Source organism: Cynara cardunculus (genome assembly GCF_001531365.2).
Source record: "Cynara cardunculus var. scolymus isolate 2C chromosome LG 10, CcrdV1, whole genome shotgun sequence".
NCBI lineage: Eukaryota > Viridiplantae > Streptophyta > Magnoliopsida > Asterales > Asteraceae > Cynara > Cynara cardunculus.
This window is the reverse complement of record NC_037537.1, coordinates 28142544-28158194: the sequence shown is the minus strand read 5'-3', so window position 1 is coordinate 28158194 and position 15651 is coordinate 28142544. Positions and strand designations below refer to the sequence as shown.

The 15651-nt window shown below is 32.5% G+C and overlaps 1 protein-coding gene, 1 non-coding gene and 1 pseudogene across 2 annotated transcripts; all 3 read left to right on the top strand.

Annotated features, from left to right (window-relative positions):
- The first annotated feature begins 952 nt into the window (after positions 1 to 952).
- On the top strand, positions 953 to 3051 carry LOC112520201 (annotated as a pseudogene).
- A 5962-nt stretch (positions 3052 to 9013) lies between these two features.
- LOC112520200 lies at positions 9014 to 13724 on the top strand. Its single transcript, XM_025128499.1, has 8 exons — positions 9014 to 9658; positions 10548 to 10756; positions 11332 to 11560; positions 11651 to 11736; positions 11815 to 11906; positions 12352 to 12509; positions 13267 to 13423; positions 13531 to 13724. Exons 1-8 carry the CDS (start codon positions 9407 to 9409, stop codon positions 13722 to 13724), a joined length of 1377 nt encoding a protein of 458 aa, XP_024984267.1. The 5' UTR covers positions 9014 to 9406.
- Positions 13725 to 14933: 1209 nt separating this feature from the next.
- Positions 14934 to 15007, top strand: TRNAT-AGU. Its single transcript has one exon. It is a non-coding gene; the product is annotated as a tRNA-Thr (tRNA).
- The last annotated feature ends 644 nt before the right edge of the window (positions 15008 to 15651 follow it).

Genomic DNA, 15651 nt, shown 5'->3' with positions numbered 1-15651 from the left:
TATTATATATGGTATGTATTAATTAATATATGATATTATTATTGATTTGTTTTTAATAGATTATGAAATGTTAAAAAATAACTTTTTAACATGTCATTTTTAATTATTTTATAATTTCAACTAGTTAATTGGCTAGTTTTTAATTAACTATTAGCTAACTTATTAGCTAGTTTATGGAACGCAAGCCTAAAGTTCTAACAACATTATTAGATACAATGAGCGAGTCGAATGCCATGAACCAACAACATCCGGCACAGGAAGCGGTATCGGTGCTACCACAAGCAACATAAACGAAACAGACACAGGCAGAGGCACAAGCTCCCGAAACAAAATCGACATCGGCACAGGGACAAGCACCAGAAACAAAATCGGCACCGGCACCAATTAATCTTCCTTGTCGAGATCTGCTTCGTGGTAAGTTCTGTTACAAGTAATATTGACCAGCAAAATGTGCATGCTTTTACTAAATCAGTAACTCGCATATTGCAGAGACGATCTGGAATTTTTTTTAAACGATGGCACCATTTAACTATAAGAAACAAATGTAAATATATCTTTCCCAAAATCATCTTTGTTTTGTCGGTTAGTTCATTGTTTTTCATATCTGAGGTCATGTTCAAATGTTCAATTACAAATTTTTTATGAAACTAAAAGATAAAAAGTAAGAAAATGAAACTAATGGAATTCAAACTCGGGTCTGGAGTGGAAGAAAAGTCTTGCAAACCAACTATATCAAGAAAAACTTATGTTCGCATTTTAGTCTCAAAATATATATGGTGACACGGTTCCTGACCTTATAATTTTTTACATTACAACGAAGGGACAAACCGGTGGTCCGTCCCTGCTGCATTGCATCATTCATATTCATTTGATGGTAATTGCTACACTTTATATTGGTTCTTATTAACTTTATCAGTTGTGTAAATTCCTAGATGAAAGAAGAAGATACTTCATGGATACTTGTATTCCGCTATATGAAGCATCGATCACGGGAGATTGGAAAACTGCGAAAACCATCCTTCAAACTAAAAGAGATCTCGTACGTTACAGTATCACCGAACAATGTGAAACCGCACTTCATGTTGCAGCATCAGCTCAAAGAAACACCGAAAGCACCGAGTTCGTGCAAAATCTTGTTCGTATGATGGAAAAGGAGGATTTGGTGCTTCAGAATAATACTGGCAACACTGCCCTCTGTTTAGCAGCTGCTGCTGGAAACGTCGAAATTGCAGAAATCATGGTGAATATAAACGAGGACCTGCTGATAATCCCTAATCGTAAAGAAATGATGCCACTTTATGTTGCTGCTTTATTTAGAAACCATGATATGGTGAAGTATCTATATGAATCTTCTCGCAAAATGAATGGTCATGGTTGGACGCCTCTACAAAAGAGGTGGGTTTACTTGCAATGCGTCGAAGTTGATTTCTTTGGTAAGTATTTCAATCTCATGTCCATCCATGAATTGCAATCTAGAAGGGATTGGTCCGGTGCATCTTGGTGTACCTCATTAGTGTTGACATTCAATTAGGATTGATTTAAGGGTTCAAATCTCCTGTTACGCTTGTCACAATCACAAGGGCCATCGTTCACAAACTTTGTGTCAGCTTTTATTGCTTTGAACATGCCATTTTTCCTCATGATATGTCTAAATCTTCTACAGATGTAGCACTAAACATATTCAGAGACCACACGGACATTCCTCATAGAGAGAGTGCACTCGAAAGTTTGGCTCAAAACCCTTGTGCATTCGATGAAATCGAACCGCATATTGTCTGGAAAATCGTCAATTCATGTATCCTTCATTCTACATTCATCACACTTGCATATTTAAGTGCTTGATGGTTAAGTTGCTTTCATTTTTTGCAGTCATTTGTTTTAAGGTGGGGACTGCTGCAAAGGAAAATAAAGCCATGCAATTACTAAGAGAAATATGGAAAGCTATTGAAGAAAAGCCAAAGATCGAAATAGATACAATACTCCGAGGCCCTAGTACAGTGATAGGCGAGAAGCGAACATACCCCTCTCGAGTACTTTTCATTGCTGCAGAAATGGGCAACACTAAGTTTGTGATTGAGCTTATCCGGAAATATCCTGATCTTATATGGAAACAAAACGATAATCGCCAAAGTATCTTTCACGTTGCTGTCTCTCATCGTCGTGCGAGTATCTACAATCTTCTGTACGAAATAGGCTCGATGAAAGATTTCATAACTTCTCTCAAAGACCATGAAGGCAATAATATGCTGCATTTAGTTGGAAAGAAGATAGAGAAAAACCAACCTCAGGATGTACCAGGAGTGGCTTTTCAACTCCAACGTGAACTATTATGGTTCAAGGTATACATATAAACTGTACTTACTTCCGTTGTGTTAGTAATCGAGGGCGTTAATCATCTCATCTCATATGTTGTGTTGCAGGAAGTAGAGTCTATCATCCCTGCCAATATCAAGAACCAAAAGAATATGGCTGGCCAAACACCACACGAGCTATTCACCGATACCCACAAAGCCTTAGTTTCTGAAGCTGAGAAGTGGATGAAAGGAACAGCTAGTCAATGTATGGTGGTTGCTGCACTTATCGCAACCATGGTATTTGCGGTCGCCTTTACGATTCCAGGCGGATACAACCAACACGATGGCTTACCTATGTTCCTCCACGAAGGATCCTTCATAGTGTTTGTTGTATTGGATGCCATTTCTTTGATCCCATCTTCGACTTCAATCCTCATGTTCTTATCCATCCTCACTTCTCGCTATTCCCAGAACGATTTCCTAGAACCATTACCCAACAAACTAATGGCAGGTCTAGCAACACTTTTCCTTTCTTGTCACTATGATGATTGCTTTTAGCATCAGCTTCATCGTGCTATACCGTCACAAGTTTATCCTGGTAGCACTCGTTATTAGTGTGATTGCTGTTATACCCATCATCGCATACATTAAACTACAATATCCTCTTTTGATGGATGTGTTTCACTCAACGTTTGGTTCAAGGCATCTATTTAAGCCAAAGAAACGATTACTTTATCATCAAAATCCAAGGTTCTAACCATTGTTGTGAATTTGATGAACCTTACGGGGTTTGCTCAACTCGTAACAAGGTTTTGGGTATTTGGGTATTCTCCTCAGAACTCACTGGTTCGAGCCCTGCAATGTGAGGATTTTCCTGACTGTTCTTCAAGCCCCTGAAATTAGTTGAGATGCACACAAGTTAGTAACGACACCTACGGATACAAAAAGGTGATGCATTTGATGTTTTATTTGTACATTTTGTTAAAAGGAGATGTACTAAAACTTTGATTATGTGTATAGATGTACTAAAACTTTGATTCTTTTCATTGCATAGATGAATATATGAAATATGTGTACTACTAACCCATCAACTCAACTCAACTCAACACATCCTCACCTGCAAAGGTTAGGTTGGGTTGGGTTGGGTTATACTTTTGAATAAATCGGGTTGGATTAAGATTTTTCAAACCGTCATAATTACAACAACTCATCATGTGAAGTTTGTACCTTCGACTAATGGAGGGTGTGTATACAAGCAAACTATCGTGTATAACTGCAAAGGTCATGCTAAACTCACCAAAGAATGGCTTAATATTGCAAAAGAAGGGTTAAAGAAAACATTCAAGGCGGTCGAGCGTTATATCCATATCAAACCTCGTGCTTATTGATCGATATCGAACTATGGTGTTCCATCTTCTTGTTTAGCAAAAATAAAAATGGACTTATGTCCAATTATACACTATATATGTACTTGGTTTCTCTAAAAAAACTATTTATATTAATAACGATATTGTGATTTGAAAAACTATCATGACTTTTTCCTTTTTTCGCTCATATATTGCCACACAGAGGGCATGGGGACGTAAAAAGGGGGAACAATTAGGAGATTATCTGCTATTGGGTTTTTATCGTTAAAATGTTAAGTAATTAATAAATAGATAAAAAAAATTATTTCTACTTTTATCTAACAGATTGAAACATAAGAGATAATATGTTTGTTTCATACCTAATGTCAACCTTGATTGGAAATAGAGAAAATACAAATATGCAATATTCTCCATATGGGTAGGATTCACGTGACATAAAGTTGTTTTCGTGAGATACGTGAGATACGATTTTTACACTTAAAATTTCACAACAAAATGTTGTGAAGATAAAAGAAACTGAATCTTCACAGGTTATCTTAACAGTATTTTGCTGTGAAGTTTTAAGTGTAAAAATTGTGTTTCACGAAAACAATCTTGTCTTACATGATTTCGAGTCTTCTCAAAAACTTGTGCGAATAAATTTTTATGTTCTAGAACCATCCAATAAGTTCTTTTTTATATTCTTTACTCACTTCGAAGAAAAAATACTAGGACACCCAATGTTAAACTTTATTGTGTCGTTAATCACATTTCATTCATGAAATAGATTTGATTTTATCTTAACAAATTATATATTATTTTTTAAATAATTTAAAATTAAAATCTTTAAAGAATATTATATTCAGTTTTAACAGATTTTTATTCTAAAGATGCAAAATTAAATATATTATTAAAATATTTAATATTTTTTATTATTTTAATACTTTTTTAAAAAAACTTCATATAAAATAAATATAATTCAACTTTATTGATGAGAATAAATGAGAAATAGTTTATGGGGTGTTTGATTAAAGGTATTAAACATTAATCAATGAGATTGAAAATAAAAGTAATTGTTTGGTATTATATAATATAATGGTTTATTCTCCCAGAAACCTAAATTTTCATTCCAGATTAAACTGGGAGAAATGAAAATTCATTCATATTTTCATTTTTTGAGCATGAACCAAACAACCCCTTACTCTACTCATATAGAATTCATTAATATCATCTTCAACCCAACACTAAAAACACAAAAATTGATGTGTTTTCATTTCCAACCCAACATAAAATACTAAAAATTTGAAGGTAAAAAATGTTGGCCTCTATATTTAGAGATATGTCGATAAAGTAGTGTATATATTTAGAGGTCAATAAAGCAGACATCTATGATTAAATATTAATATTTTATTCAACTTTTATAAATATATATATATATATATATAAAAGTAATATTTTGTATTAAGTTTATAATTTAGTTATTTTATGTTTGCAAATTAAAAATTATAATTTAAATAATTAATTTATTTTTTTAAAGATGAAAATTAGTAAAAATTAAAATATGAATAGTTTTATATTTAACAAAATGAAACTTAAAAAGATCAAAGATAAATGAACTTCAAAAGGCATTAATTGAACATTTGTGGAACGAATATATTAACTAAGAAAATCAATGTAATTTAATTTGCTTTTGAATGCATGTTATCTTCTACAATTAAACTACTATAATTTAGTTTATTTTTAACGTAATATTTATTAATTAAAAATTATCATTTTAATTTAATGATGTTTCATTAAATAATTTTTTTTAATTCAAGTGATAATTATCTATTAATTATAAAAATTAATTACATATTATAATTATTATTTTTTAATAATATAGGATAACAATAAATAAATATATATATTTTATTTTTATTATTATATTAAATACGTTTTTAGTGTCTGTTGGGGGTTTTTTTGTGTTTTTTTTAGTGTCTGGATTGGAGATGTCTTTAAACATAAAGATGGAGGTGTCTTTATTTCCAACTAAATACTAAAGCACAAAAAATTATAGAATTAAACTATTATAATTTAATTTGCTTTGTAACGTAATATTTATTAATTAATATTTTTAATTTTAGCGATATTTTATTAAATAAATTATTTTAAAATTCAAGTGATAATTATTTATTGATTATTGATTATTGATTATAAAAAAATTAATTGTATATTATAATTATTATGTTTTAGTAAAATAGTATAATCATAAATACATAATTTTGTTATTATTATTATTATAATATTAAAAATGTTTTTAGTATAATTGGAGTTGATTTTTTTTAGTGTTCAATGGATCCATCATTTTTAGTGTTTTTTTAGTGATTGAATTAGAAATGGTTTAAAAGCATCGTCAACATATTTCTTAAAAATAGAAAAATGGGGGTTTTGTTCACTATATTGCTTCAACATAATTTCTATATTGTTATCTAAAATAGAGAAAATATCAAATTTAAATAAATATTAAAAATTTGATGTGTGGAGAAAAAAAATTAAATTTTATATTCTCACCAATGAAATTCAATTATTATTATTATTTTATATAAATTCTTTTCAAAAAGTGATATATCTATAGAATATTTTAATAATATAATTAATGTTAAAATATTTAAAATAGAAAATTTAACTTGTGATTTTTTATTTTAAAGAAATTATAGAAGATCTGTTGGAGATGTTTTAAACTTAGTTTCCATGTTTTCTCTATTTTAAATAACAATATAGAGAATTTGTTAAAGATGCTCTAACTTTTTTAATTCATTATCATTTAATTGATGATAATGAATTAAAAAAATTACTCTCTCTACACACATCAAGTTCAAAGAATTCTCTAAACTTCGAGTATTCTTGACGTTTCTGTATTTTGGAGAATCTGTTGATATTAAAATTCATAATTAAAAACTTAGGGCTTGTTTGTTTTTTTTCAAAATTACTTTTTAATATCTCTGAAGTCCGATTCATTTAGACGTTTTGGTATTAAAAGCGTTTGTTTTATTTTTGAAATAAGAGCTTAAAAGCTCTAAATGTCATCTGAAATTTTAAGTGGTAAATGTATATTTTAATACCTCTTAATCCTAATCCGCCATCTATCACATGATTCATATTTTGTGAGCTGGAATAAATTTGTTAGCAAAAACTATTCATCTTTTCTACTTTTATAAAAAAAAAACTGTTTATCTTTTATATTTTTGCATTAGTTTCACTGATTCAGATTTCAGACGTAACAACAAACAATCTTACTGATCCAGATTTCAAACTTCAGGACCATCTCTTGTAAATCAAAAATAAAATCAGACTTCAAATTTTAATACCTCATAAAAAACAAACGTTACCTTATCGATTAATTTTTTTTTCAAACTTGACTTTTCTTTAACGATTAAAAAAATATAAAACTAAGTTTGTTGGAAATGCAATTAATATGAATTAAATACAATATCATATTACATTATCATATTTCATATAAATATTAATTTTTATTTGAAATATATTTAATATTATTTCAACAAACCACATAATTTATTTATTTCTATTTGTGCGATCACACATATTGTATTACATGGTTATAGAGTTGCATATTTCGTCCATCAACAATTTATCAATTTGCAAATCAAGTTTCTTAAGAATATCTTTTCACGATTTTGTCCAAAATAATTTAAAGTTTTCTCATTTTAGTCCTTAATGCCAATGGATTTCAGTTAAAATACGACTTGTAAGAACCAACATGGACATTTAGGGCAATTTTGTCTTTTTACTTGTTTCCTATTCAAACTTTTTTTTATATATAAGTTTTCTAATTTATGTAATCAAGGTCAAACAAGCTACACAGGTTTTCTAACTTTGGTATATACCATCATCTATCAGTGTATACACTAATTTATGTTTTATTTTCCCAATAACATGCAGACCCACATCAAGTTTTAAGTTTGCCTTTGATAGGTTGCTTTTTAGGGGGAAAAAAACTACAGAATTGCATGTATTAGTGGCAACAGTAACACCTCCAACGACGTACTGTCATGGAATATGACACTGATCAAAATTTAAAATTCTTCAATATTAACGATAACCACATGGATATTAACCTAGAGCGACGTTGGTTGTGGATTTGGTCATGACTAGATTTTTTTACTGATAGGCGTTTAATGAAACAAAATTTATCAAGTAAGAACAAAAATTCTATTTTAGGTTAACAACTAAACTACGAAACCTGAATTGGACACTACATCTGTCCTATTTATTGAATACCCTAATACGTCGATCATGTATTTTCCAATAGATCTCTCACTAGGTTTACATATTATAGATTTGAAAGACATGATAAAGGAAGATATATCCCAATCTAAGGTTTGTTACAGAATAATATAAATTATTGTCGTTACCATGAAATCTAATGTGGCAAAATCAACTATCGGAATTATAAACAACATAGCTTTTTGGATAAACGCGTTGTCATGGAGTCCTACACTCGTTAGCATGAGAGAGTGAAACTTCCTCTTCACTGAAATTACGCATCTTGAAAGCTTTCTGAATCAATTTTGCGTTTTTCATGAGGTTTTCTGATATCAAAGCAAATCTAGGGCTCCTATTTGAATCGAACGTGTTTGCAACTCGTCTTAATGACGATTGTAAGTACAAGTTACATTGAATATTGGATTCTAGTAAGAAGGAAAAAGAATGAATACCTCCTTTTTATTGTTGGATATTGCACGTTTTTTTACATTTCATCATTGTCTTTTTCATCAACTTCGATTTAAAAAGATGAACTAAGCGGTTGTTTACTAAACGATTACTGGATCATTTGCCTTACCGGATGAACATAACAAGGTCCAAGAATCTTACCTCTAAGAAAGATGATAAGGATAGCTAGTCTTACTCGATAAATGAGGGTGATGACTTTTACTTAGTAAGCGTCTACCGGGTAAATTGTGGCACACGATATTGTTCTGATAGACCACAATCTTACTTGGTAAATTAATTTAGAATGTTGACTCTTATCAGCAAACGTTTACCAAGTAAGAATTTAGGTAAACGATCCTTTAAGATGGATATGAAGATTGGTCGAAGAAAAAGATTGTGAAATTGACATGGATTACACTTAAAAAGTACTCATATGTCATGCAGATGACAAGATTTTGAGAAAATTCATTGACGGGGTTTGCATAAAGACCAAAACGAGATAAAATGGGTTATTTTGGAATAACAAGTGTAACAAAAATTCTTGATGGACTAAACATGCATATTGATAAATAGTTCAGGGACTAAACTGGTAATTTTCTATGTTGAATTTAGATTTTATTTTTTGAAATAATGTAGAATTTAGATTTGGTAGGTGAAAAAACAATGAATGATCCACTGGAATAAAGCACATGGTAATGCAAATGCATCCTCACTTCCAGTCGGTTTATTCCCCTTCATCCCTCCCATTGTCAAACCAAAGTAACGCTTGCCAGAGACCCATTTCTCTCTCGCGCCTCCGATTTCCTTTCTCTTCAAAACCCTAAAAAAGACTTCCGTATAACTTCGATCGCAGTTTAAACCTTGAAAAACCAATTGTTTAGTTCCAATCAAACAAAATTTCCCATCAATTTTATGCACAAACATTGATACATATGCGTATGATCATTTGATATACGTATATCTATCTGTATTCTCCCTGGGTTTCCGTGATCATCGCCTGAAACCCTCAAATTTATTGTGTAGTTTTTGTTTTTGTTTTTGTTTTTGTTTTGAGGCATGTCGAATTTCGGTCGGAGACGTGTTCGGGAGAACAGATTGTATTCTCCACCGGCGTTGAGAAGCAACAATCAGCCGCCGGAATTCAATCAACTGCAGAGGCAAGTAACGCCCAACCGCCAGCAGCAAGAAAAACAGGAGCAACCGGAGTCTTTGGTGGATAGTAACAGTAGGCGCAATGCTGCTATTACTAATTTGGATCGGTTCATGAAGCACACTATTCCGATTGTTACTGCTCAGCATTTCCCTAAGGTATTTACACAATTTTAAATAAAACCCCCAAATTATTGTTGGTTAATTCGTAACGGTTTTAGTAATTGACAAAATGTGGAATTTTCTCCTGAGAATTAATTGTCGATTTTAATTCGAATTCATACTTTACCCGATTCAAATCAATCATTTAGTTAACTTATTTATTTCTTGATGTTCTATTTGGTTAATTGACAGAATGTGGAATTATTTTATCGTAATTGATTGATGATTGTATGTCTGCAGGTTACAATTGGTGATCTCTTGCTTGTTTTGTGCTGTGTTTGATTAGGTTATTGATTAATCATTAATCATTGTTAACTAATATATCTGTTGATGATTTTGCAGGCAAGTTTGTGATGTGTGTTTTAGCCCTTGTTGATTATTGATTCGAATTAATATTTAAGAGGAAAATATGTATCTATTGCCAAATCTCAGTAGCTGCATCTCCCTTTTGTAATTTGAATAAAGCTTCTATGTAAAGACTGGATATTATATGCAAGCAAGAGTTCCCTTTTGTTGTTTTTAAAATTTTAATGTGGGGTTCACAATACTTGTTGATATGGGTAAGAAAGCTATTGAATTTGGGCAAATGATATGTAAAACCTTTTAAGTTTGTTGATTCAAGAAAAATCGCATCACGCTGTTTTCAATCTCTTGTGTCGGGTCTGCATAATTTCTTGATTTGAATCACACAAATGATTGTGTATTTGCTACGTTAAATGATGATTTATTGGAAAGAAAAGGATTGATGAATGTTCTTTTAGTTCAAACTTCTGAATGTGAATCTTCTGTTAATCTTGAAGCTTGCTTAATGGAGTCTTTAGTATTCATTTTATTCTTAAATGTGTTGAAAGACGGTTTTGATTTGTGGGTTTTTTGTGACGTGTAGAGTATGACGAAGGGTTGGAAGGATCATGAACGTGACCAGCCATACTTTGTGCTCGGTGATCTTTGGGAATCCTTCAGGGAATGGAGTGCATATGGAGCTGGAGTTCCTCTTATACTGAATGAAAGCGATTATGTTGTGCAATACTATGCTCCATTTCTGTCTGCAATTCAACTCTATGTCGACCCATCGGCACCTGTGATGAACGTGAGGTGAGTTATCTATGCAACTCTATGATTTTGATTGATTAATGAATAGAATGGCGTGAAACCCATTAATGGATTGTTTTCTTTATAGATATCGGAATCACCATTGTGTTCTTGAATCAAAAAGTTCACGTTACATGTTTTGCTTTTGTTGGATTAATGAGTCGTTGATCAAGAATAGTAGTCACATGAAAAAAGAAAGTTCTTTTTGCCGGTATCTAGTGATGCTTTAATCATTTACTAATACTGGAAGACGCCTTTTTTTTCGTAATCAACGCAAGTATATATTGACTTATACACAACTACAATGCTTAATATCTTGTCCATGTATATATACTATCTTAGAAAAAGCTGAAGTATATCTAGAGTTGGTTCCATTCGTTTCATGATTCACGAATTCGTTTCAATCTTTCTAGTCATCTTCCGATTAGGAATATAATCTACAGTTGTCGTTCATTTTCGGAAAAAGTTAAGCTAATCGACGGTCGTTGTTTATAGGCATGGATGTGACATAATAGATTGTTTGCAATATAGTAATTCTCTGCTGATTGCTCGAAAAACTTTCTTGATTTTTCCGACAGGAGGGCTGGTGACGGAAGTGATTCCGACTCCTCCAGGGCTAATAGTAGTGACGGGAGCTATGAAGCTGGAGCAGGCGGTCATGAACCAGAAAATACCGTTCATTCTGTTGCTCAAAGCTTCAATAAGTTCGTGCTCGATGAAGGCGAAACTGGAAACCCTAAAGGGATTCCGGTTTACGAATACTTTGAGCACGACTTACCATTTCAGCGTGCTCCTTTGGCTGATCAGGCAAGTCAAGACAGTGTGCAACTTTTTATTAAACGGTCGAAATGATATCATAAACATGTATTCCGTCTAAAATTGCATTGATCTGAGCAGGTATTGGAACTTGCATCCAAGTTTCCAGCGCTGAGAACTTATCGGAGCTGTGATCTGACTCAATTGAGCTGGTTTTCTGTAGCCTGGTAATCTCCCTTCTTTCCCAAAATAATTTGTTTATTTATGCTTTTTTCGGTTGATCAGAGTTCGACTTTGTTGTGTAGGTATCCCATATACCGAATTCCGGTTGGTCCTTCTCTTCAGAACGTGGATAGCTGTTTCTTGACCTTCCATTCTCTGTCAACTCCGTTAAGAGGTATATTTCTATCATTCTACAGGTGTGTGTGTGCGTGCGCTATATATATATATATATATATATATATATATATATATATATAGGGTCAGGTTCAGGGAAACCTGCAAAATATGAAAAACTGAGTGACACCTTGGTAACTATTCATTTGTAGTTTTGTACGTATGCTCATGTGCATACAAGTAATTTGTAAGTATTTTGTCCGGTATGCACATGTACATACAAGTAATTTATAAGTATTTTGTCCGGTATGCACATGTGCATTAAAACCAAGAATCAACTTTAGTTACTGGTTTGCACATGTATATATTTTTCACATGAACGGTTATTAGGGTATTCTTCAGTTTTTCATTTTCTTCGGGAGGTTTTCTCCTTAAACTCCCTCTATGTATATATTCTACTGTATCTGATATCCTTGAGCTAATTATGAGAATTGATGTTAATCCAGGTACAGATGGAGATAGTTCACTTATTGGTGGGTCGAGGATTAGGGAGGTTCGTGATGGCAGAATGGCTTGCTGTCTGGCATTGCCGACGTTTGGAATGGCTGTTTACAAGTTCAAGAGCTCTGACTGGATTGGAGGCGCGGTTCATGGTATTGAAAAGGTGAACTCTATGATGCACTCAACGGACAATTGGCTTCGGAGGTTGGGCGTGTACCACCCCGATTTCATGTTTTTCAAAAACCGTCCTATGTTGTGGTGACCGACGGCCTAACTGCCGGCTGGGCATAAACTAGGTGTTAAAAACAAATAGGGGCAGGTAAAAACCTACAGACTTTTTGGTTCTTTTTCTAAAACAAATTAAGAGAAAGGGTAAAGTCCATTTTTTGGATGATGAAGATGATATATTCAAATACCATATAGATTGTGGGTATGCGAGAGCAGATGTGCTGTAGTTACTTGTACTTTGTGCAGTAAAACTTGTAAATTGCTCTCTTCAGGGTTTGTTGGATGTTTTTTTAGGATGATAAGTGTTCAATTACAAATGTTTTTCTTGCATCTCTTGTGCTTGTTTGCTCTTTTTTTTTCTTCTATTAACCTAGATATCCAACCCGCTATGCAAGCTGACTACCAGTTTTGCAGCTAGTTCGGAGTCATTGCATTTGAACATTTGTGGCTATAAAGGGATTTTTATTCTTCCTTGGATTTGAACCTTGGACCTCCGTGCACTTTTGATCTTTGGAGTCCAAGCTTAAACCAATCATTTTTGTTAGATAGTGTAATTATTAATTGATATATTTTTTTGGTAAATAAATAAAATTCAAAAGAAACCTTATTTGAATTTCTAATAATATATTTATGTGAATGAAATTTAAGAGATGAAGTTCTTAATTCCTTATTATATTGGATTGATCGAGCAGGACGAGGGTGCAAGATCTGCCGACTTGGGGACAGTACGTCTTCCTTTCTTGAAATGGAACTTTCATAGAAACATAAACCTTGTTAATGATGTAAAATCATGTTCCGACTATGATAATCTTGTGAGAAATGGATTGATATACTTATGGTCGTTCGAAGGTTCATGCGTACCATACGATGTAAGTTTCTTTTATGTTAAAATATTTTTCTTTATTCAGTTACAATATTTATTGTTATTGATTATAACAACGTACGATGATGAACAGTTGGATTCTTTCATCCTGAACTCTTAGCTCCTCCCTTGTGTGTGACACCACCACAAAGGAAGTGGCCTTCTCCCGTTTCTCCGATTTCCACTGGTAGTTCAACCTACGTTGACAACGCCCGTTTCATAGCCAAAAATATATGTGGCCATGAAAGGGGAAGGAAAGTTGATATGCCAATATGCGTCTATTATTGAATTTACCCGTCATGACAATATCCATTTTGGGAATGTCTAGTGCCGGTCGTTAAATGGATAAGTCGTCAATTCCTAAAACAGACTATGAGTCTATGAGCATGTTTGTTAGTAACTTAATGGGACTCACAACCTATTTGGTCAGCTCTACATGATTGTTTGGTAGTAGCTTAATGATATATAAAACGACTTATTCAGTAAGCTTTCAGGGGGAGAGCTTTATGTAGAAAGTTAAACTTTTTTTCAAAGTTGTTCCTCCCAATTAAAGAACAAGCTTCTTCCATCCACAAAAAAACTCTTACAAATAAAAACCTTCACAATCTATATAGACAGATTAATTCGCATAGAAAGATTTATCCATACATAACTTAGGGGTTGTTTGATTGTTTTTTTAAATAAGGAGTTGTTTACCAAAAATTTTATTAAGTCCTGTATGGATAAATTTGTCTGTCCGGATAAATGAGTGTTGTTGTTTATTTTTTTTATCTGAACCAACAGTCTGAATAACATAAATGACCGATTTACCCCCCAATACTAATTATTTGAACATCAAAACAAAAAATAATAAAGAGGTTGATGATAGGGTGTCTCATTTGTGAAGGAGACGATGCTTTAAATAAGGGGTAAGGGTGTCATTTTTGTGGCTGAATGGAGACAACACACTATTTCTATCTGTGTGATTAAGTCATGTTCTATGCGAATAAGCCGTAAGTAAACAACCCAAATGAGCTGTACGAATAAGCCAGATAGACCAATAAGCTTAATTAAGCCGCAAGTAAACAGCTCATAAGTCGTGTATAGATAAGTTGTATGTATGGATCAATCTGTTTGTAGAGACTGAGAAAGTTTTTGTTTGATATGGTTTACTCATATATGAAACGAGCATGTTTTTTAATTAGGAGTTTCATACAGAAGGTTTCTGTATGAAACTCCCCTCTACAATTTTACTGAATAAGTCACTTTTTATATCATGAAATTATTACCAAACAGTTATATATAACTAACAAATAAATTGTTCTTACACCGTTAAAATGCTAACAAACAGAACGTTAACAAAAATTACCAATCAAACAAACTTATACGTTGTTATGTAGTAATTGTATTTTATATGGTGGGGCCGGTGGCAGTGAATACGTCTGAGCGAAAAAAGTTTGCATGTTTAGAAAACATGAATAATACATGTTTAAACATACGATTGATGTAACAAAAGCAGCTCTCGTAGCTCAGTTGGTTAGAGCACCCGTTTAGTAAGCGGGAGGTCTTGAGTTCGACTCTCAACGAGAGCATAGACTTTTTCTAAACTCTCTTTTTTCTGGGCTTGGGCTTGGGCTCATTATTATTGGGCCTACTAAATCATCGAGGCTTTCACCCATATTTAACTCTGTTTCTCGGTGTGATCGAGTTGTTTTAAATCTCGGGAAAAAATCAACGGAGATTTAAGTGGTGTCCCTGATCAGTTTTCCAGTGATCTACAATTGTCTGCTGTCAACGATGACCTTATTTGTCTCATGATCTTCGACAAGATGCTTAGGAACGTATATACAAACACACACTAATACACATTGACTATGTGAAAAGTATTTGTCTTCGATTCATTATCATTGCCTTAATTTACTAAATCTATGTTCCTATTTGATATGTGGTTACAGAAAATTAAATAGATGATTAAATATTTAAAATATTTCTTAATAAAACAAAATCAAAAAATAAAAAATGTTTTAAAATAATTTAAATTAAAAAAAAAACACAAGAATGTAGAAAAAATATTGAAATAAAGAAGGGAACTAACATGTCGGCCTAATTAAACACAAAATTGTAATGAAATAAAAATAAATAAATAAAAGGGACCTACATACAAAAAAATTCCAATCACTTTGGAGTTTGGATGGTGGAATACAACTCCGTTTTTGTACCTTGAGAATATGACATC